The sequence below is a fragment of the Castor canadensis genome, chromosome 3, assembly GCF_047511655.1.
Source record: "Castor canadensis chromosome 3, mCasCan1.hap1v2, whole genome shotgun sequence".
NCBI lineage: Eukaryota > Metazoa > Chordata > Mammalia > Rodentia > Castoridae > Castor > Castor canadensis.
This window is the reverse complement of record NC_133388.1, coordinates 30490902-30515772: the sequence shown is the minus strand read 5'-3', so window position 1 is coordinate 30515772 and position 24871 is coordinate 30490902. Positions and strand designations below refer to the sequence as shown.

The following is a 24871-nucleotide window of genomic DNA, read 5'->3' as shown; positions in this document are numbered from 1 at the left end:
CCTGACAAACTCCCAGTTCCTTGCCAGAGAGATGTAGTCATAGAAAACACTTCCAAGAATTTAATTGTAGAGTCTCCATTCTTTCCACAGTTGACTAAAGTCTCTGGCCTTAAGGGTTATAGGAACTGACTTGGAATGGGACAGAAAGGCAGAACTCTTCAAAACACGTGAAATTCACATCCAGAGCCTAGCAGATATTCCCTCTACCAAGCACTTGTCTGACCTTGTCCACAAGAGTTCAGTTTTGCACACTTGCTCAGGAAGAGAAAAAAGGAAAGGCAGAGTACACCAGGGTGTTTGGAGAGTTGGGCAACACCAGCTGCCAGAGGCAGCTCCCCCTGGTGGAAACTAGAGGTGGCAGCCCCACCTTCCCTGGGAGAAGAAAAGTTGCACCATGCATTATGTAACCATCAAATAACCAGTCCTCCAGTGAGTAGCTACACCAGGCCAGGAACTGGAAACACAGTAAACAAAAACAGCAGCAGGCTGGCTGATCGCTTCCCCTCTGGTGTCTAGCTAAAAGCTGCCTCTTGAGGTCCCTCCCAGGCCCCTATCCCCACAAGGTCTGTCCTGAAAGACTGTTGTCTTCCCCTTCTCCTGGAAAGGCTGTGTTCAGAGCACCTAAGGCTGGCAAGACATGAAGTGAAGGATGGAGATTCTCAGAATCTCTCTGGGATTTCAGTTTTCTTGATAAGGATGCTCTCAACAACACTTGTACTGCCCCCAGGCCATGCAATATTGTTGATAATGAAGTACCCTTAACTAAAGTGCTGTGTATGTGGTACAACCAAGGTGAATATCCAAGGGGTCCTTCATGCCAGGGAAGGGTTGTCAAGGGCTACACCTCAATGCTGTTCCCAATCCATGTGCCCAATCATCCAGCCAGGCTGGGGACAACTGTCCACCCCCAACTCCTACCATAATTCTCTGGAATTCTTAGCATCCCTTTCTTCCACAAACAGCAAATCTGAAAATTCCTCATAAGAAGTATGACTTTAATTTCCACTTCACAAAGAAATGCAAACTGAAGCACAGAGGAGTAAATAAATTACCTACAGTCAACATCCAGCCTGGCCAAGATGAGGGATGGCATCCTAATCCCTGGCTCTTTTCCTTCTAAATTGTGATCTCCCTGACCCAGGGAGTGCAACAGAAACACCAGGTGACTTTATGTAACTCAGATCCCCAATGACTGACTCAAAGATCGATCCTGGGGGCTGGGAGTCTGCTCTGGTAAGGTGGAAAGCCACACTTGGTTTCCCATGGTCTTGGCTAAGCTAACTGCATAGGGAGGCTGGAGAAGGACAAAAGTACTGCAGAGCTAGGCCTGGCAAGGAAGAGAAGTGTTTTTAGTGACAGATGGCCCAAACTCAGCTCTGGCTCCAGAATGCAAAAGAAATCATCAGAAATAGAAGCTCAGCCCCAGACTCTGCTACGCACATCGGGCCTCATGCAGCTGTAAGAGCTCTGAACAGGAAAACACATCTTATCCCACTTTCTGCACAGACCCTCCCAAAATGCAATACAGGCTATGGGGAGACACTGGCAGTAGACTGAACAAGAAACACAGCTAACCTACAGCTGTTTTCACACAACAGGAACAGAGAAGGCAGCTGTACCATGAGAAAGTCAGGATGGGAGGCTTCACCCAAGCCCTGTTACTCCCAGGCCTCAGAGCACAGGGAGATTATAGAGGCAAATGGCAAGAAATTTCTGTTCTAGATTTAGGTCTTGAGACCCTCACACCCCAGGATCAAAGCTCCTCAAGCCTTTTTCTCTGTCTCATCCTCCAGCCCTTTCTCAAACCTCATGCTTTTCAGGGTCCTAATAAAAAGACCAACAATAGGGGGAGAAAGGTAAGCCTTTATTAGGGGAAAAAAAAAACTGTCCCAGTTCTTCAGAGTGCAGTTTAAATGACCATTTAAACCCCCATTTCATTTCTAAAACAGAACAAAAAAACAAGGAGAAGATAACCTGTCAAGTTCTGACCCTCTGCCATCTTTAGCCATTTAAACCCGTATTTCTTGGCAGAGACAGTAATGGGCCCTCATCCTAGGAACCAAGAGGGCACTGTCTTAAGACCATCTCAAGAGGTACCCAGGGAGAGTAGGGTCCATACAGTAGGGGTATGGACAGACAGGCCTGGGGCTCAGACAGGCACATGCCCAGTACCCAGGGAAAAGCTTAAAAATAGACAAACATAGAAAATTAAATTCCCTAGAACCTAGGAACACAGCAGCAGAATTCAAACTGGGTCTTTGGCTTTCAAATAAAGAACATTAACCTCTGGCGCACTGTCCCTAACTCTAGTCTCCTAGCCATGTCCCCAAGTCTCATTCTGGAGATGAAGGGCAACAAGACTGAGTTAATGGAGATGTGGGGAAGTGCCAGCTCAGAGACACTGTGGACCACACCCCAACAGTGAAAATAAGGCATGCAGCTGACATGGATGGGCAAAGTGGTCCCATGTTAGGGGAAGAAAAGCAAAGGCACTGAGTACCAAGGGCTTGCTGAACACAGCAAATCCTCAAGCACTGCCACCCCAAGTTTTTGGACCAGATTTGCCTATAGCCAGCTTTTTGCTGATGGTTTGGCCTTAGCTAATATAAATAGCAGGCTTCTCTAGAGAGAAAATGGAACAGGGGAGGTAACAAAAAATAAAAAGTGGTGGGAGAAGAACAACAGAAAACTTTCTTAGGTATGCAGAGGAATGAAAGCATCCCCTAAGGGCCTGAGTCCTGGCTGAAACAGCTGTGAAACCTACCTGCTCTTTCCTATTGGGATTCCCATTCTTGCCCAGTTCTGCAGTCCAGTGAGATCAAAGTTTCCTGAAAGCTCTTTCCCCTCATCCTTAAACATTTTAAGGTTCACCACTCTCCCAGCTCACTGAACCCCACACAAGGCTTCAAACTCTGCTTCCCTCAGAGCAGCCTGGAAAAGGAACCAGCCCTACATAAGTTAGGTCAGGTCTGTGGGGAGCTGTGGGATAGAGTCCACTGGGCAGGTAGCACATCCCCCAATCTGCTGCCCCAGGCCATGGGGCCCATTTATTCCCAGAGCGCAGGTGACATCTATGCCTGGATGGCAGGATGAAGGTAATTATCAGAGGATGAAAGGAGAGAAGGGTTCACACACACACCAGCTGCTGCCTGGCAGCACAAAGCTACTGGGTCGTACTCTCAACCTGCCTGTAGCTCACAGTCCTGAGGCGGCAAGAGGGCTGGTCAGAGGCAGGCATGGCTGTGTTGGGCAGTCTCACCCAAAGAAGATACATCCATCACACACACACATCTCACATGTGCATGCCTAGCAGGAGGGCGAGGCCCAGAAGTCATGAAGGCAGGGAGAAGTTGCCATCAAGAAAAGGCCTAAAAGCAAATAACCAATGAGATCAATAGCTCCCACAACCCTGGTAATTAAAAATCAAGGGGGAGCACTGGGTACATGGAAGGAAGGGTGATCCCCTTCCACCTCTCCCAAGGCCACTGAGCATGTGGCACAGGATTGGGAAGAGGTTGGGGCCAGGCAGGGACCACAGGCAGAGAATGTGGGCAGGCCTGGAGAAAAGTCTAACCATGGGCAGGAGGGAACAAGGGGACAGAAGATCTACAGCTTGGAGCATTTGCATAGTCACTGATCCAGTGAGCTCTTCCTGAAGAGACGCTCTCTTCCCTGGGGGCCTTCATGGGGCGGTGACATCCATGCCGAAGCTGGCTAGCAGGCAGAGATGGTCTGAAGAGCAGAAGGGGTTGGGCAAGCCATTGGCAGCCCAGAGAATCTCTTCAGAGAGGAGGGAGAGGCGGCCCAGAAGCTTGAGAGTTCCATCACGATCCAGCCTGTCACCTAGGGTGCAAAGAAGCAGCCAGTGAGTAAAGTAACACCCATCATGCTGCCTGGCAAGCAGGGAAAGGCCCTCGGGACCCATACCTTAAGTAGATGACATCCCCTTGACTATTCCCTCACTTCCCCCTGAGTTTCTGGCTAGGAGGCTTCATTTCCTTAGAGAACCCCATGACATCATCAGTGAATGAAGACAGGTGGGTGCAGGGGGCCTGTGGCAAATAGGATACAGACCCAGGCCCAGCATTATAAGATCTTCTGAGTTCCCAAAGGAAGCAGAAATATAGACTTAGTACATGAAATCTGATTTTTAAACATCAGCAATCAATTCAAACATTCTAAAAAACATACTTCATACAAAATAGGTATGTATGGTAAACCACTCATGGGACTACTGATATGGGTGAGAAGAGAGGAAATAGGGTTTGACCTCACTAAGTCCCTCACTAAGTGCTACCCCTGAACAAGTCTAGTTGCCTCCTGGTGCTCTATTTTTACTTCTAAAATAGGGATGGAGAGTGACTATCCCACCCACCTCTCTCTAACACTGCAAGGACAAAGGAAGAAGGCAAGCAGGTGGCTCACGAGAACGAGGACAACACATCAGGCTGGTATGACATCTACTCCTTTCCTGGTCAGATCCCAGCAGCCCAAGTCAGGCCATCAAAGGCCAGACCTACCATCAGCTGTTCCTGAGGACCCCAGAGGGAGCTTCTAAGAACCTGGATCTACCAGGCTTACCAGTTCTGTTATCATTCTCACAGGACTCAGCTGAGAAAAAGATGTAATCCACTGTTGTCCCAAGACCTAGGGGCATCGTGGTGACCTCTGGACAGCCATGCTGGGGCAGGAAGTGGGTATATACTGAGGTCAGGTGGAGGCAGTGCTGGATGGTACCTACAGTTCTACAGGGATGGAGGGGCAGATGTCAGCCAACAAAAATTATTACATTTTCTCCAAGTCACTATCTTTGTGTGTTTTATGAATATTTTTTAAAGAGATGATCCAAATAACTCAATCTCAGCAAATTCTTAATATGAAGACTGTTAATAAGAGGCTAGCAGTCTTAGCTAAAATTAGCCTAGAAACAGACACACTGATGTGAAGATCCAGACATTCCTCATCCCCATTCTCCATTCACCTGGTAAAATATACCAAAAGTACTCCTGTCCATAGGCCAGCAAGCTCACTGAGAGTTTTTATACTCCCTACCCACTCCAGGAAGGAGTACATGGGCTTTCCATTTGCAAGAATATGGGTGGGTCACCTCCAGCTTCTGCATATGTTTTCTCCTATGTAAGCTTATTAAGGGCAGAGAGAATGAGCTTAGCAAAAGTGCTCCTCCAAATTAGCCTGAGGATAACTAATAGGAATCTCTTATACATAGGTAGGGGCTGGGGCTGGACTGAATGCTGCAGAGAACTGGAGAGACATTTACCTGGGGAAGACAGGCTCAAGCTCAGATGTGTCTTCCTCAAGGACAGATTCGGCCCAACCAGCAGGTCGCTCTGTAGAAGACCAGAGAGAAAAAAGCTTTTATCATCCACCCACAGTAAAGCAGGGTCAGAACCTTTCACCCTGAAATCCTTCTCAGATCCCTGACTAGACTGCTCCAGAAAGATCTAGAAGGGAGAAAGGAAAGAAAAGGTGAGAAGAGGAAGGGAAACAATGAACCAAAGTCAAGAACCTCAGACCTCTAACACAGACTTTGTCTTCCTTGGCTCAGCACATTTTTCAATTTATTTATCAATTATTTTTAAAGATCAGGTCACACAAAGCCAGGTGTGGAGGTGCACACTATAATCCCAGCACTCAAGAGGCTGAGGCAGGAGGCTCCTGAGTTTAAAGCCAACCTGGGCTACATAGCAAGTTCCAGGGCAGCATGGGCTACAAGTGAGATCCTGTCTCAAAAAACTGACACAAAAAAAAAAAAGAGAAGAAAAAGAATAGGCCATACAGTAGGAAAAAAATATCCCTCAGCTCACCACTTGCCACTCAATTCTCCTCTCCAGAGGTAACCAATATTTCCAAACATTCCTATAGAGGTTTTCTGTCACATACCATCTGTTTTATCCATAGATCTACATACATACTTACACATAAATATGTACATTATATACACAAAATAAAGAAAAAAGATACAAATTACTAACATTAGGAAAAAAGAAGGGATGTTACTATAGAACCTATTGACGTTAATAGGGTAACAAGGATCAACACTGACAAACCCTTGGCTAGACTGACCAAGAAAAAAAGAACAGTCAAATTACTAAAATCAGGAATGAATAAGGGGCCATTAATACTAACTGTACAAAGAAAAACAATCTATAAACAAATACTATAAAACTGTATACAAAAAAATTAGATAATAGATAAAATGGACAAATTCCTAAAAGACACTTGCCACTCAAGTGACTTAAGAACAAACAGAAAATCTGATTAATAAACAGAAAATCTGATTAAGCCTATAGCAAGTAAATAGACTGAATGAGAGCCAGGTGCCGGTGGCTCACATTTGTAATCCTAGCTACTTAGGAGTCTAAGACTGAGAGGATCAAGGTTCAAGGCTATCCCGGGAAAATTGTTTGTGAGACCCCCATATCCAAAATAACCAGGGCAAAATGAACTGTGGCTCAAGCAATAGATCACCTGCTTTGCAAGCTCAAAGCCCTGAGCTCCAACCCTAGTCCCAAAAAAAAAAAAAAAACTGAGTTAGTAATTTAAAATTTCCGCACAAAGAAAAGTCCAGGATTGAGTAGCTTCACTGGTAAATTCCATCAAATATTTAAAGAGATCATGCATATCCTTTACAAGCAGTTTCATAACATAAAAGCAGATACTTTCCAACTCATTCATACCAAAACTACATAAACACATCACAAAGACACTACAACACCAATATCCCTTTTGAATATAGATTAAAAAAAACCACAGTAAAATACTAGCAAACCAAACCTGGCAAAATATAAAAATGCTTATATACTGTGATCCCATAAGAGTTATCCCAGGAATGTAAGGGCAATTAATGTAATACATCATATTAATAGAATATTTAAGGACAAAATCATAACTATCTCAATAGACACAGGAAAGACATTTGACAAAAAAAGCATCACATTCTGGTGATTAAAAAACACCCAACAGAAGAGAATCCCCAAACTCATGATGATGGGACTCTGAAAAACTCACAGCTATCATCATACATAATGGTGAAGGACAAAGCTCTACTCCTAAGATTGGGATGTCTGTTCTTACCACTTATAGTCAACACTGTGCCAAAAGTTCTAGTAGATAATTATGGAAGAAGAAATAAAAGGCATCCATACTGAAATACAAGTAATAGTACTTCTACCTGCAAATGACATGATCTTATACAAAGAAAATCCTAAGACATCTACTAAAAATTATTAGAGTAAGTTAGTACTGCATGATTGTAGGACACAGTATCAACATATAAAATCGCATATTTCTATACACTTAACAATAAAAGAATCCAAAAATGAAATTAAGAAAATAATTCCATTTACAATAGCATCAAAAAGAGTAAAATAAAATAAATTTAACAAAAGTGGTCTAAGACTTGCACACTAAGAACCATAAAATATGGAAAGAAATTAAAGGAGGTCTAAATAAATGGAAAGATATCCTGTGTTAACTGGTCATAAGACTTTGTTGAAATGGCAATACTTTCCAAATTTATATACAGATTTTGTAGACCCCTATGAAATACAAACCGGTTTTACAGATATTCATAAGCTAATCCTAAAATTCATATGGAAATGTAAGGGGCCAAAGATAGTTACCCTTCCCCATTTCCAAGGTATACAAAAACTATAGTAATCAAGACAGTGTGGCATGACATAAGGAAGACATAAACATGAATGCAATACAACTGAGAGCCCAGATGTGGTTAAATGCTACAGTGCCTGCCTAGCAAGTGCCCAGCCCTAAGTTCAAACCACAGTACTGACCAGGAAAGAAAAAAAAGACTCTAGAAATTCATACATCTATGGTCATTTGATTTTTGACATGGGGAGGATAATTGGAAATTGATGACTAATGGATGTGGGGATTCATTGGTAGTGATGAAAATGTTCTAAAATTAGATTGTGGCGATGGCTGCACAGCTGTGAATATGTGAAGAGCCACTGAACTACACACTTTGAATGCATGTATTTTAGCCAGGTTCAATGGCTCACACCTGTTATCCTAGCTACTTGGGAGGTGATGATTGGGAGGATAGTTGTTCAAGGCCAGCTGGGGCAAAAAGTCAGTAAGCCCAAATAAAAACCATCTCAACCAATAAAAACTAGACCTGATGGAATGCACCTGTCATCACAGCTATGCAGTTAGCTTTAATAGGAGGATCAAGGTCCAGGTCTGCTTGAGCATAAACACGAGGCCCTATTCAAAAAACAATGAAAGCAAAAAGAGCTGGAGGCCTGGCTCAAGTTGTAGAGTGCCTGCCTGGCAAGTGTGAGGCCCTGAGTTCAAACACTACTATCACCCCCCTTCCAAAAAAAGGGTGGATTTTTACAATATGTAAATTTCATCATAAATAAAAAGTGAAAGGGAATGTAATGAGCAACTTCATGCCAATAAATGTAATAATTTAGATGAAAGGAAATGCTCCTTTATATACCTTACTTTTCCTATTAAATTTATTTCTATTTTCTTTTTTGTTGCTATTATAAATAGGGACTTGTTTTCATTTTATCTTTTGACAAATCGGATTTTTTTTTTTTTGAGACAGGGTCTGAGTATGTAGCCAGGCTAGTCTAAACTCTCAATCTTCCTGCCTGTTTCCTAGATGCAGGAATTACAGGTGTGAAGCAAAATGCCTGGCCCAGAGTTTTTATTTATGAATACTACTGATTTCTACATGCTAATTTTGTACCCAGCTGCTTTCCAGAATTATCTTAATGCTGTTTTTAGTTGGTTCTCTTGGATCATCAGCTGTGTAACATTATCAAGTAATAATTTATGTTGTCCTTTCTACTTTTAAACTGTTTTTTTGTTTGTTTGTTTGTTTTTTTGAGGTGCTGGGGATGGAACCCAGGGTCTTAGTTATACTTCTATTTTCTTATATTTCTATTTTCTATTTCTAATTCTATTGGCTGGTATCTCAAACAATTAAGCAACAATAACAGGTGTCCTTGTCTTCTTCCTAACTTTAAAAAGAATGCTACTAGTTTCTTTAAGCAAGATGCTTATTTAGGGGACTACACTGTGTTTATTGTTTTTTTTTTTTCTTTCTCTCAGTACTGGAGATTGAACCTACTGCATGCTGAGCAAGCACTCTACCATTGAGGTATATCCCCAGCCCTAAGATGTTGATTTTTGGAGCTCACATATATATATCAACAGTGTAAGGAATTACCCATTGTTTCCTTAATTTAATAGGGTTCCTTTAAAAAAAAAAAAAAACTAGAATAGATGTTGAATTTCTAAGAGTTATTCTAGGCAATTCTATGAATTTTTTTTACTGAACAGTTTTAGCTATATCCCAATAAGCATAGTATTTTCATTATTATTTTCCAGATAATCTATAGTTTCATTTTAAATTTCCTCTTTAACCTAAAAGTTTAAGTATCCAGATGATAGTGTTTTCTTGTGTGTTTTTAATTTTAATTTCTATCTTTACTACATATGCTTTGTTATCTAATATATGGTCAATTCTAAAGAATTTCCCAATACTACTTTTTAAAACAATATCTCTGTCCCTCTGCTTTCGGTATTCAGAGTTTTATATGTATCAATCAAGTTTACCATACAACATGTTACTCAGGTTTTCTATATTCTTAGCTACTCTTTTATCTACTAACCCACTGTAGACTGAAAAATGAATTAAAACCTTCTACCATCACTTTTCTGCCTATTACTCCTTATTATAGCCCACAGATTCACTTTATGATTTCTGATGTGAAACGGAGCATCAACAATCATAACACTGATATATTCATTTTGAGTTACATCCTTTATCATTACAGTATATAAGAAAATCACAGTAACCAGTATTTTTTTTTTTTCTTTCACTATTGCACTGCTTAGGATCAAACCCAGGACCTTACACATGCTAGGCAAGCACTGTACCACTGAATTACGTCCTCAGTCCCCCTTTTAATTTTCCCCAGCAGAATCTTAAAGACAGCTTCCTTCAACACCAGGTTTGGCCCATGCATGTTTGTACTATGTACAAACAGCATTGTTCTGGCAGTTACACAGGCCTCTCCACCTGCCCCTCCAGCTCACAAGGTACAGCTATCTCTACACAAGCTGCAACCTTTTCCCATGGCCCATTCAGCAAGTTCTTGGGAAGAGGATCTAAAGTTACAGCAAACATGGGCTGAACTTTCCTGCTTGGAAAGCTGACCAGTTAGCCTTTTTTATGTGACCTTCTGATCAGTTTAAAAGTCACTCACTAACAAATGTTTTTGCTATACTGCAGCAAATCGGGCACATGGTTTGCTCTTACTTATTAAAAGATCTGAAGCCCTAAGATGCAATGTAAACCTGCAAGTGCTCAAGAGAAAGTGACCCCTTTCAGTGTCTGCTACAGTGTGAATGTTTGTGTGCCCCACAAATTTGTATGTTGAAATCCTAATCCCACCCACCATGTGAGGACACAGTGAGAAGATGCCATCTATGAACCAGGAAGTGGGTCCTCACCAGACACACCTGCACTGCCTTCATCTTGGACTTCTGGCCTCCGTAACTGCAAAAAGTACATTTCTGTTGTTTGAAAGTTACCCAGTTTACAGTATTTTGTTACAGTAGCCTACATGGACTAAAACATGGTCTTTAAGAACCATACTGGAAAAAAGAAAGAATCACTAATAGTTAGGAATATTGAGAGAAGGACTCAATTTAAATACCCCACCTAAGAATTATTCGGTCACAAAGAGACTGAACAGTAGGAAGAGTGAGATTCTCAAGGTTTTGTATTATGATATCTGGGTAATGTAGAAAGCTCCTGCACAACGCAATGTCAGCTTGGGGGGAAATCAGACTGCTACTAGCTGGCACTGCATCTCCCTTTGCACACAGAGGATCCCCATTAAAGTAGTGTCACCATCAAGTTGGCATGTTTTGACAGGCACAGTTAGGCTGGCAACAATGGAATTATTTTCAAGTAGTACCCACTGACTTAATTCTTTTTTTTTTAGTATATATTAATTATACAAAATATTGGGTTTCATTTTAACACTTTCATATGTGCACATTAACTGTTTATTTTCAACTTCCATTCCCCTCTCTTACTGCTCTTCCCCCTCCTCTTAATCACCTTCTTCTTCCCTAGTAGTCCCTTTCTACTTTCATGTCTTTTGTTTTTTTTCTTCGTAGATTCAAGTGACACTTGTCTTTCTGAGTCTGGCTTATTTTACTTAACATGATGCCCTATAGTTTCATCCATTTTCCTATAATTTCATTTTTCATGGCTATTATTCCATTACATATCTACATACCATATTTTCTTTGTCCATTCATCTATTGATGGTCACCTAGGCTGATTCCATAATTTAGCTATTGTGATTAATACCATGATAAACATGGGTATGCAGGTATCTCTCTTGTATGCTGACTTTGATTCCTTTGGGTATTTAGCTGGGAGTGGCACAGCTGGATCATATAGTAGGTTCCATTTTTAATTTTTTGAGGAACCTCCATACTGATTTTCACAGTGCCTAGACTAATCATATTCCCACCAACAGTATATAGGGTTCCTTTATCCCTGCATCCTCACCAGCATTTGTTGTTTTTTGTTTTTTTTGGTTTTTTTTTTTTTTTTTTTTGATTTTTTGATCAAAAAATCTTGCTATATTGACCAGGCTGGCCTTGAACTCAGTTCAAGTGCTGGGATTATAGGTATGCACCACCACCCCTAGCCTTATCATTTTCTTGATGACAGTCATTTTGACTGGTGTGAGATAGAATCTCAATGTAATTTTGATCCGTATTTCCCTGATGACTGAAGTTGTTCAATATTTTTCATGTATTTATTTATCTGTATTTTCTCACTTGGAAAGTGTCTGTTCAGTGCATTTGCCTATTTGTTGACTGGCTTGTTTATCTTTTGGTGTTTTTTTGAGTTCTTTACATATTCTGGATATTAATTCCATCAGATGAATAACTGGCAATGATTTTTCCCACTTGAAGACTGTTTCTTAACTGTTAATCGTTTCCTTTGCTGTGCAGAAGCTTTTTTATTCGATTCAATCATATTTGTCAATTCTTGCTACTATATGCAGGGCTACTGGGATTCTATTCAGAAAGTCACTACCTATACCTATATCTTCAAGTGTTTTCCTCTAGCAGTTTCAAAGTTTGAGTTTCAAGGATTGCATGAAGGTCTGATCCATTTTGAGCTGATCTGAATGGGTGAGAGGTCTAGTTCAGTCTCCTACATGCAGATGTCCAGCTTTTCAACACCATTAAGAAGGCTGTCTTGTCTCTAAAGTACATTTTTGGCACCTTTGTCAAGAATCAGATGGTGATAGCTGCACAGGTTTATTTCTCAGTCATCTATTCTATTACATTGGTCTATGCATCTGTTTTTAATCCAGTACCATGCTGGTTTTTTTACTGAAACTCTGGTATTGAACTGGAAATAGTATTTGTCAGCATATCTAAATAAATTCCCCAGGGGTAAAAAAAACTCACACATCCTGATCTCCTTGCATTGCACTTAACTACACTTAAATCTTTCCACTCATGACCTAAAAATTGTGACAGCTTTTCAGATTTGGAGTATTTAAAAGATTCCTCAGCGGTCTGTTCAACCCTAGGTAGGGGTACTGAACGAATGGAAGGGCACGTTCAAAGTTATATGGTAAATGCATGTATTTGCCCAAATTCATTCTCAGTTATGAAAACACTACTGTTATTTTACACTTTTATTTAATCATTTCCCCACCACCACCAGAGAACAATTCTTTTTTACTTATAAAGTGGTGGTCAGTTTGTAGCTTAAAGGTCCTTGGTTTAACTGCTACTAAATTTCAATGCTATTTTATGTTTCATTCAAATATAGCATTGTTTAAAAAAAAAAAAAACCTCTATAAAATTACCTATGTGAGATTCTGTTACTGTTTAGCTTTAGGATTCTGTAATCTTAAAAGACTGACCCACTGCTGCCCTGGCTGAGCACTAATCTCAGTTCCTGGCTCATACTAGCAGTTTAATCCATGGTTACAATCATTATTATTATTGCTCTTGCTACAATCATAGTAATATTCAAGCTTTGCAATTAAAAAGCCATTGAAATGTTTGCTGCTGTGCAAAATGCAAATTCAAAATAAATTTCAACATGAAAAAAAATTCATCACTCACCACCAATCCTCTTACTGTAGTTTTCACACCCAATGTTTGGTTGCCTTAATTTGTTCCTCTAGGAGTTTCTTTAAGGTTATCAGTTGGGCATAAAATCTTGAGGTATGCTTTTTTTCCCCTTGAAGCCATTATCCAGTCTTCTACAGCTTAATGTCAAGGTTAACAGGTCTGAAGCCCACCTGATTACCACTGTGCTTATGAGTAGCACAAAGGATTCTTTTGTTTGGGGTATCTAGTAATGTCACTAGAATGCCTTAAATGTTGGTTCTCTAACATCATTTTTACTGAGACATGATGTGTCCTCTCAATCTGCAGATTCAGATCTTTTCACTTTGGGAAAATCTTCCTTGAATAACATCTTTTAAGTATTTCTCTTGAGTTGTTATAGTGGTTTTCTTCTTTGTGAACTCCAACTTTGTGTATGTTGAATCACCTTTATCTTTCACTACTGTCATTTTCTCTCTAATCCTTTCTATGCTTTTACTTTCTTTTCATTTTGTTTTGATGTCTTGATCTTTGTCTCTTGACTTGTTTTCAAGAATGTATCTATCACTCTTGTGCATCCTTCAATTTTGTCTTCATTCTAATTAATGTTTTTATTTTTTACTCCATTTCTTTTTTTTCTCTCTTTTCCTATGGTGCTGAGGATGGAACCCAGGGCCTTGCACATGCCAGATAAGCACTCTACCACTGAGCTATATCCCAAACCCTCTACTTCTTTTCTGAGCTCCACAGCTTATGTCTTATCTTCTGATGTCTTCGTGTGCCTGAACTGACTTTATAAAGGCATTTATTTTACTTTGGCACTCTTCTTTTATAAAGGTAATAACTTGCTTTTTTTATTTATGAGGAAATAATTTCCCTTATGCTCCATTGGCAACAATATTTATCTCTGAAGTATTTTCTTGTTTCTTCCCTTTTTTTTTTTTTAAAAGAAAAGAATTCTTTATCTGCCTTTTGTTTTTCCATACTTTTTCCTTTTTTTCTTACAGTATTTTAGTAAAGATTCCATACCATTCCTTTAGGGCAAGCCCGGCTTTGGATTAGCTGAGATGTTTCTGTGCTAACTATGTGTATCAAGTTTATATCAAGGAAGGACTGGGCATGCATTCCAAGTAACAGGAATTTTCCTTAAGACACAGGATGAGATTTTTAATCTTTACTTCTAGCCAAAGAAATACACAGCTCTGTAAGTATCTCATTACCCCTCTACTACTTGAATAGACTGCTTAGTGCAAATATGGCTTGACTCTTTGACCAGTCTTTCCTCCACTGCCTCTTAGGATCAAGAGTCTAGAGACTTTCCTATCACAACCTGTACATTCTATCCTTGTCAAAAAAACAAGGGATTTTGGTTTTGTGCCTCAAGATATACTCCTCACCTTAGGGCAATGTATCTGCTGGTTCTGTCTGAGATCCCCATAGCTACACAGGTCTCTCCATACTTCCTCCAGCACCCCTGGCACATCCAGTACTTCTTGCAGCCATTCCATATGCTGTGGTTCAGTTTCAGATACTTTCAGATCTCCAAGTTTTGTCAAAGATGGAGTTTGCATTTCTTTTTTTTCCCACCTTCCTTGTTGCTTTGAAGTGGTTTCAGTGATAAGAAGGGGAGAAGTCAAGAATATACTGCTACATTCAATCTGGAAGCTCTCCATAGGAGCAACTTTTTATTGCAACCAGATCCACGGTCACCTTACAATTTTTGAAGCTCTATCATGTGTATCTTTTCCCCTAGAAATGCTATATACATGTTAATTATTAGCACTTAAACCTAGAAAGGTTAAGTGGTTTGCTCAAGGTCTCAGAGCTAGTGAGAACACAGGTCTCTCATTTCCTGGTTCAGTGCTCTTATGGTACTAGACACATCCATGCATGCAGATGGCCACCGAACTCAACTCACCCTCTTTCTTATAAATTTATCACCAGAAGCTGAAGTCTAAGAATTATATTTAGAAAAGAGTAGAAAACCAAACAACTGGCAAATGTTAGGGGTGAGGAAGGAAGAGGACCAAGAACACAGGCTTAGTTTCTGTTACCTGGCTTAGTGTCTGTCACTCCTTCCATGAGAACCAGTCCTACTGGTCGCTGACAAGCAATGTCACAGAAGCGGAAACGTAACAGGAATTCTCGGCCATATTTAAGTCTCTCTATAAATCAAGAAAACATACAACGAAAGAAAGGAAAAGAAGCACATACTGAGACCTCCTTAGTATCAAGAAGCTTCCTGCATAGCAACTGTGTTGGTTGCTTCAGTCTGGCTCTGAAGACAAGATTTTTCAAATAGCTATGACTTAAAATTGTCCATTTCACTGAGTGGTCATATAAGGGTCAGTGAGGAAAACGAACGAACTTGCTAAGAGAACTGAAATTACACTTTCTCTTGTTAGCGAAGAACAAATTTTCTCCCACAATATACATGAAGGGCTGAGATTGAGGCTATAGCGGTGGAGTGCCTCATAAGCCCTGAGTTCAAACCCCAGTACTGCTCCCAAAAAATAAGCAAATAAAAATAAAATAAGTAAATGTACATGAAAACACAATCAACCAAGAATGTGACAAGTGCTTACCTCTTGTCTTGGGGTGACAGGAGGTAACATACCGACAGCAATCAGTGATGCCCAGAGAGCTGGGCCACAGCGGGGCCTGCAGCTTTCTCTGGTAAAGTTGATGGGAGAAGTCTTCCTGTCCAGATACCTACAAGACAACAGTAAAGTGGGAATAAGGAAACCAAGGTAGAAAAAGGAAATGACAGTCCATGTTTGAGGACATATGGACGAATACAAACACACAATCACAAACCATATACATGGATAAACAAGCCACATAAGTCTCAGGGGAAAGTTAAAAATAAGGAATTAGCTAAAACATTACTTTCTAACTAGAAACACTAAAATGTTCATGAGACAGGAGAAGAGACACAGTGATGTACGTGAGTTAAGAACAGGACTATGAGCGTGTTGTCTAAGTTCCACCTCTGAAAAATACAATGCCCCACAGGGACCACCAGCTCTCAGGGGCTTTCATTTGCCATGGGAAGAGGTTTATCTTGATCTTTGGATCTTCTGGATCAAGGTCTAATATCCTGACTCTATTACTGGGAAACCACAGGATCAAACCAAATGGGAAATGCACCGAATCACTTTACCGTATCTATGTCACCATCCTCGGTCAAAGCCCATGTGCAACCTGGGAATGGACAGAACGTAGTAGGGAAACATTCGGCAACATCAGTCATTTGCGTATCTCCAACATGGGTAGCAAATTCCCTTTATTTCATTTAACAACAACAAATATTTGAATGCCAACTACGTGTAATACAATAGCCAAGTGCTGGGGATACAGTAGTGTCAGACACAACCCGTCTGCCCTTCAATGGTGTTCAATATGTCATTTGAAGTAAAACAGACCTGAAATTGAATGGCCATTTAACAGATGCGACTTTGGACAAGTTAATTAACTATCTTGAATTAATATCCTCTACTGTAAAATAGGATATTAATACCATGTACAATTGAAAATCTTAACAGTAATAACTACTACCAATCACTTGTTTCCTTTGAACTGGGTACTATAAAACACTTTACATGCATTGTTTTATTTAATCCATATCCCCTTGCAAAAAAAAATCTCTAGTGTAAGTCCCATTATATCCCCACTGTACAGATGAGGCAAATGCATAAACCTCATTAAAATAAAAGCACAAAGTGCTCAATAATAATTTAATCATTTTGTGTCCTTTCTCCAATGTGCTTTGCCAAAAGTTAAGCAAAAAGTTGGACTGGTAGGGACAAAACAGAGGAACGAAGAGATTAAGTGACATACAGAGAAATCAGCACAAGTTGATAAAACTATGAGCTATCTATGCTACCAATATTCAGAGACAGATCCAAATGCAAATCATCTACTGGCAGAAAAAATAAGCCACAAAATACTATATCATGTTTATAAAGCATGATTACATATTGATAGTTACAGCAATCACAGCATAGTACTAGAGGCAAGAGTGCTGGTTACAAATGCAGGCTCTACAACTAACTACCTGCATAACCTAGAGCAAATTACTTAATTTCTCTGTGCCTTAGTTTCCTCATTCATAAAATAGAAGCAATGAAAGCAATAGTGAAAACTGAGTTAACACATGTAAAGTGCTTAATATAACACTTGGAACACAGATAAGAGTTTAATAAATGTAAATTGTGATAACAATATCATAGGAACACAGATATCACCATAAATGCATAAGAAACAATCTAGAAGAATGGCACCAGACTTGTTACTACTTAACTCTAAGAGGAGAGGGTACAGAATTTAAGTAATAAAGGGGGCTTATGCCTTATTTTGTTTGAATTCTTGCAAAAAATATACTCACATGCCACATTTAATTAAAAATCACAAAGCTGGGCACATTGGCTCATGCCTATAATCCTAGCTACTTGGGAGGTGGCAATTGGGAGGATTAGAAGGCCAGCCCAGGAAAAAGGCTCAAGTGACATCATCTCAACCAATAAAAAGCTGGATGTGGGAAGTGTAAATGGAAGGACTACAGTCCAGACCAGCCTGGGCATAAACAGTGAGATCTTATTTGAAAAGTAACTGAAGCCAGGTGGTTCACTTGCCTGTAATCCTAGCTACTTGAGGCTGAGATCTGGAGGATCCAAGTTCAGGCCAGCCCAGGCAAATAGTTTATGAGGCCCCCATCTCCAAAAATAACCAGAGCAAAATGGACTAGAGTGTGTGGCTCAAGTGGTAGAGTGCCTGCTTTGCAAGTGTGAAGACCTGAGTTCCAACTCTAGTCCCACCAAAAAAAAAGTAAGGCAGAAAGGGCTGCAGGTAGAACACCTGCCAAAAAAAAAACCATGATAAAAACAGAAAGTTTTTCTTCAATATTCCAAAGGAACTCATGAGTTCCTAACTTCCAGGCCTGGGCACAAGCTATTCAACACAGAAGAAAAGGCAGGAGGGAGCCATAATAGGTGTAACTGAGGTCCTGCCACAGAAGCAGCCCTGATGGCAACATTCAAACTCTCTCCCTAAATGGTGTTCCCACCCCCCATTGGCTTCTCCCATTTCACCTTCCAGGCTGGCATCCCATTGTACTGGAGCTCTCCATCCCTGATGAAGTTGTAGAGAGGTGAATCAGGGACAGAATTCAGGTCCCCACACAAGATGATAGGACAGTGGCTGCCATCTGACAACCTAGCCACCTTGTCTACTTCAGCCAGGAGAATGGCCATCTGGGCCAGCTTGACATCACCCCGACGTGGGTTGTACAAGACATGGGTATTTGCCACGCACAGGGGAGCCACTGAGACTTGTCCCAGGCCTTCTGGGACTAGTGGCTGCAGAAGCAACACTAAGCCCACATTGTCCCGATTAAGGAGCTCCAAGCCAGGCCGGAAGTACTCCACAGGACTAGCGCAGAGCAGACGGAATCTGGTGGGCTTATAGCAGACAGCACAGCCATCCGTCTTACACCCTGTCCTCCTCTTGTAGAAACAGGTAAAGCCTGCAAGGAAACCCAGACAAGGAGATATGTCAGAGTCCTTAAAGCCTGAATCCCTTCCAACCCACGCAGCAGCACAAGGTTAGGTGCCTAATGCACTGTTCTTGCTGCTCATTAAGAAGAGCCCTTGTCCTTGCCACATCCTTGCTTCTACAGAGATTCTCTTATAGTTGCAACCAAAAGACTGGGAGCTGGAAGGGGGGAAGGAGGGAGGGAAGGGCATGAAGCAATATAACACAGCAGAAAGAACAAAGAAGCTAGAGCCAGACAATTTGTAGTCCTGGCTCCACAACCTACTAGCTTTGTAGTTTTGTGATTTTAAGCAAGTCACACAAATTCTCAGAACCCCAGCTTCCTCATCTGTAAAATGGGGATAATAACAGTTTCATAGTGTTGGTTATTTCAAGAATCATATGGTAATATGTCAGAATTGCTTTAAAAATGGCAGAACTCAATCTTTCTCACTCATGGAAAGAGCCAGTGCACAAGTGAGACAGGGTTTACCAACACACAAGGAAAGATAGGGTCTTTGGGAGAAAGTAGACAGGGATAGAGGAAAAATGGCTGACAAACAAGCCAGGGAGCTGCAGTACCCATCATTCGAAGAGAGGGCTCCAGCTGCTCCCAGTAATGGTCTTCCTGGACTTCCTGGAGACACAGGATCTGGGAAATTGACAAAAAAACCCAATCACTCCAGAGGCCTGGAACATGACATCTACTCTATAAGAGCAGGCACCTGGCCAGGTGGGAAGTTACTGTGGATCTCAGATAGGGTTGCACTGAAACTTCCCACAAGGCCACCAACAGCAAAAATAGACCCAGACTCAAGCTGAGGAGGGCAAACAGGTGTACTAGATTTTCCTGCTCCATGAGTCACTCAAGTCTCTCTCCCTGAATAAAGGTGCTGGAAAATGCACACCTTGGGAGATTTGTCTCAGCATCAGCCAAAAACTCCAACTCCACACAGACAAGCTCCGACAGTAGGCTGGTCTGAAATCATCTGGGTGAGAAAGTTGAACTCATTCTCTAAAAGCACTGGGAAACAGCCCAGGTCCAGAACCAATGCAAGATGGCATATCCCCCCATTTACTCACATCAGGGTCCCAGTGCTGGAATTCCTGCATGAGGTTTGCAAAGCGATAGTTCCAATTGAGGATGTCGGGATGGCAATGCAGATACAGCTCTGAGCTCTGCTGCATCAAGTCTTGGGCCAGGATGTTATACGACATCAGAGTGAACTGAAACTGAGGGCCATCCCCTGCCTCCAGGCCCTGAGCATCTGGCTGGGTGGAGAAATCCTCCCATTCTCGCCACAAGATTTCTGCAAAGGGGGAAGAGTTCCATGACAAGTACAGGTTATTAAGAGGCCATACAACCGCTACCCAACTCAGGAATATTATGCCTAAAGTTCCTTTCTCCATCACCTTGTCACCCCTCCCTCAATCTGAACAACATTCTAAAGACATCCTTCAGACTAGAAAGCTCCACAGAGCCAGAGAATATTTTGGCCTATTCACCACTTCATCCCCAGTACCTAGCACCTAGTAAATGCTCAAAAATACTTAAAAGTCTGCCAGCCTCTCACTAGGAAATTCCGTGAATCTCTGAAGAATCACCCATCTAGGTATGCTTAATCATCGCCTAGGGTTCAAGATTAATTTCTAAAATAATTTCAGCCTTGGGAGTTTTCTGACCTCCACACCTGGTTATAGCACAGGATAGCTAAGTGGATTTCAAACCTATCTAAACCACAGAACTTTCTTCAAACTGTAATGGACTCCCAGTATATAACACAAATAAAACTGAAGTTATTCTGCTTGAGGCACAATGGAGGCTCTGACACCTCTCCACCCCTACTCCCACAAAGCCTGAGTCACAACTAGAGAAATGACAGGGTGCGGAGTCAGCTCTAGGGTCAGGTCTCAGTTCTCCTACTACCTAGCTATGTGACTCTAGACCTGTAGCACTACCTCTCTGCACTGTGGTTATGTCATCTGTAAGTCCACAGGGCCAGATAAGATGATCTTTAAGGCCCCTCTAGATCTGACACTGCAAATCTCAGAAAAACAGAATGCAGCAGCAGAGCTTCCCACCAGAGGATCCTATCCTAGACAATCTGCCCCCCTGGCTCACTCTGCTGATCATAAGACTCACCATGGTAGGGTATTTCCATTGGGGGAGGCTGCAACTGCTCCAAGCCTTCAAAGGGCCAGATGGGAGTCTCTTCTTGGGGCAGAGGCTCTGGTGCTATGCTCCAGGCTACCACTGCAGGGTCCTCTTCCCACTGTTCTGCAGACAGGGCGCCCATTGGAAGGACAGCACAGTCTGCATACTGGGGCCCTGTTGGCATGGGGACAGCTGCCCACAAGGGACCCTCAACCTCTGGCAGTGGCTCCTCTCCTAGCACCTCGGGGAAATGCTGGTCCACGTTCTCTGCTGCCCGCAGGTCACTCAGTTGCCTGCTGGACCACTTATCCTCAGAAGCAGCATCCTGTTCTCCAGGATTATCCATCAGGAATGCCAGGCTGCTTTGGGCCAGTCTCTTATCAGCAAGGGGACCCTCACTCAAAGTTGAGAGCACCTGACTTGACCCTTCTTCTCGCCACTGCTGCAGCAGGCCCTCACACTCCTCCTGGTCAGGGCCCCGAGGGGCCATGGCAAAGTTGCCCTCTACCTGGGGGGACGAGCTCTTCGCCAGAAGGGCATTTTTTCGACATGTAAAGAAAGCATCTAGGAAGAAAGCCAAAATACCATTATAAGAAGGCAGTATCACCCAACATGTATCCTCCCAGCTAGAATGCAAGCCAACATGTATCCTCCCAGCTAGAATGCAAGCTCCATATGAGCAAGAATCATATCCACAATGCTCACCATTGTAACATCACTGAGCCTGCCCACCTTAATGCCTGGAAGAGCATCACCACAGCAAAGTGCTTACTATTTGCCAGATACTGTTACAAGTACTTTAAAAATATTTGTGAATTTACAAGGACCTGATAAAAGTTTAGTACATGAATGAAAGGATGGCTCTCCCATATAATCTAGGACATAGACGGACACACATAACCATACCCCTTACATCTGGAAGCTAACATTATTCAAATCAACTCTCTGGTTCTAAAAAACATGACCATGAAACAGAACTGTAGATTATGGTCTTACACTGAAATAACTAACAAAACTCCTAGTCAGATGCTATAAAATGGGGACAAGAGAAGTTTGGACAGATAATTAATTCTCCAAGTTTTCTAATTCTACAGATCCCATAAGCTATAAAGGCATTCCAGAAGAAAAAAGCCCAGACAGTCTCAATTCTGTAAAATGTTCTTATTAGCAAAGACCCTAGGGCTTCTTCTCAAAGCTGTTTACTCAAAATTTCATAATCTGCTTTTGCATTCCACAAAAAAAAATAAAATCAGAGGCTGTAAATTAGAACGTGCCAACAACTGACAGTTAAAGACACAGCTGTCATCTCTCTGCTATGACAGCCACAAACAACAGCCAAAAGGCAGGAAAATCTCTGAAATTAGAGCTTCAAAACCCTGAGCACAGTACTTTGATGAAGGCAAACACCTCTCTGTTTATCTCTCTCTCTCTCTCTCTCTCACATACACACACACACACACTCACAATCACTTAGTTACGGCAAAGGACAAGTGATGTGCACAATGATGACCAAAATCACTATTCATTTTATTGACAATTTTTTTTCTTTCTGGTTTTTTGAGACAGGGTCTCACTATGTAGCCCATGCTGGCCTGGAGCCTTCTATCCTCCTGCCTCATTCTCCTGAGTGCTGGGATTAAATCTTTTTAAAGGAAAGAAAAACTTCAAAATGGTCCAAATATTGGAGTATCTTGGTTTTGGTCTATGTGAATTGATGTTCCTTTAAACCAGTGGACTACTGGGTTGGGGCGGGGGCAAGTTTGCCCATAGGGGACATTTAGTAACATCCAGAGACACTGGTTGTCACAACTGTGTCAATGCTACTAGCATCTAGTGACTATAGGACAGGGGTACTGCTGAATATCCTACAATGCACAAGACAGATTCACAACAAATGATCTGGTCCAAAATGATGGTGCTGAGAAATTCCACTCTAAGCCTAAGTCTTATGGACTTGCTACTTATCTGCTCCCCCCACCGAAATATCCTGCATGCATGCCAGGTGCCAGAAGTTCTTTGGCTTATATGCATGAGGCTACTGGCTCAAATTCAGATTCTGTATGTATGGGTATGTGGTACTGGAGTTTGAACTCAGGGCCTTGCACTTGCTAGGGAAGCACTCTACCACTCCACTAGCAAAAATTCAACAGAAACAAAAAAATTATTAAAAAAACCAAACACACAGTTTAAATAAATGGAACTTTAATGTGTGGGTGGAGAGGTAGCCTCCTCTAAGACCCCTAAAACCTTACTGACCAGAAATCTCTGAACTAGTATATGTCACTAAAGCTGCCATTCCACTCTGGCACTGTGGACACTGATGAGCTCTACACACCACAGCAACATAGTTAAAGAAATATGCTCCTGGGCACAGGTGGCTCACCCCTGTAATCCTTGGGAGGCAGAGATCAGGAGGATCCAGGTTTGAAGCCAGCCTGGGCAAACAGTTTGTGAGACCCTATCTCAAAAAACACAAAACACAAAAAAAGGGCTGGCAGGGCTGATAGAGGAGCTCAAGTGGTAGAGCACCTGCCTAGCAAGCGTGAAGTCCTGAGTTCAAACCTCAGTGCCACCAAAAAAAAATACATGCTTAGTCCTCAAAAAAAAAAAGACTTCTATAAGATCTCCATTCCTGAAACTGGTGGACACAAGACATTCCTGAACTTGTTGAGGACCTACTACTTCCAGGAAGTATGTTAGCACTAGTCAACAAAATGAACACGGCCCTGCTCTCCTGAAGCTTGCAGTCTGGTAGCAGACACTGTAAAACAAATTTTAAATACTTTATCTGAAACATCTATTACCAATCACCTACACATTGGGTAAGGTACCAGAAAAAAATGCACCGAATGCAGTTGGACCCCTTATTTCTAAGACACTCCTCAGTCCTGTACCCTTAGCTGCAGGAAAAGTGTCTGGAAATTCTTTGAGGATGTCAGAAGAACTGAGGGTCGCATGAAAGCCTCTGGATTTTAAAGACCAGGAACAGGGAATGAAAGAAGGAAAAAAAAAAAAAAGGAGTAACTGCCTCCTCTCTCTAAAGTATCCCCGTCCCCACCACGGGGAGAATGCTCCAAAGCCGAGGCTGAAATGTGACTCTAGCTTCTGAGCATCCGTTTTTTCATCCGCTTCAGCTACGGTGGCCAGGGGACAGCAAGCTGGGCGGTGCCTGGGAAAGTGGGTGTGGATTTATCAGGGGAAGGAAGACAGGTGCGTCAAAGACTTCAGCCCCCGACCCCCACCCCGCCTCTACCCGCCGAGAACTCGGGCCCTCATCCGGGCGGGGGCTCCCAACGCCCGCGTCCCCCAGCGAGTGACCCGGCCAACCCCAGCACCTCTGCGCCTCCACGGCCCAGGAGGGCCGCCCCTTCCCCAGCCCCCGGCCACGTTAACCGTGGCCCGACGTCACCACACCACAGCGTGAGGAAGGGCGGCCCACGAGAGTCGCCGGCCAGCCCGAGCCTCGTGGGGCCACGACGGCCCGTGGGCCCGGAGATAAGGCCCGCCTCCCACACCTTAGCACTGCGCGGGGACCGTGGTCGTGAGGCCTGGCGCTCCGCACCGCCGCCCCCAGGCCCCGCGGAGCCCCGCAGAGGCAGGCCCGGGCTCCCGCTCGTCAGGACGCGAGGCCGGTACCTGAGATGGCGCGGAAGAGGCGCGCGACCGGCAGCAGCAGGTAACACAAGAACGACGCGATCATGGCCGGCAGCCCGCGCCGCAGACCCTTGTCAACGCCGCCGCGGGGTCTCCCTCAGCTCGGCCCCGCCCCCGCGCCGCCAAGGCCCCGCCCCCGCGCCGGCCCACGTGAGCCGCGCTGTTCCCGCCTCCCGGCTTCAACAACAACAACAACTTTATTGGAAGCTCAGGCTGGGGGCGGGAAGGAGACGGTTCCCATGGAAACGGGCCGTGGGTTCTCCGCTGCCCTGCAGGCGCTGGGTTGGAGATTAAGTGTCTCGGTAGAGGCTCTTAGTGTCACTCGGAGGCCAGATTTTATCGCCACTCCTGCCTCTGACTAGGTGTCTATCTTAG

At 42.7% G+C, this 24871-nt stretch overlaps 1 protein-coding gene across 1 annotated transcript; it reads right to left on the bottom strand.

The window, feature by feature from the left end:
• Positions 1-37: 37 nt before the first annotated feature.
• Angel1 (angel homolog 1) lies at positions 38-24621 on the bottom strand. The gene is made up of 10 exons (XM_020178807.2): positions 24479-24621; positions 20831-21406; positions 19771-19997; positions 19270-19339; positions 18246-18679; positions 15741-15867; positions 15210-15320; positions 5279-5348; positions 4582-4745; positions 38-3843 (listed from the first exon to the last, which is right to left on the bottom strand). The coding sequence occupies exons 1-10, from the start codon at positions 24540-24542 to the stop codon at positions 3683-3685; spliced, it is 2004 nt and encodes a 667-aa protein (XP_020034396.1). The 5' UTR covers positions 24543-24621; the 3' UTR covers positions 38-3682.
• Positions 24622-24871: the final 250 nt, after the last annotated feature.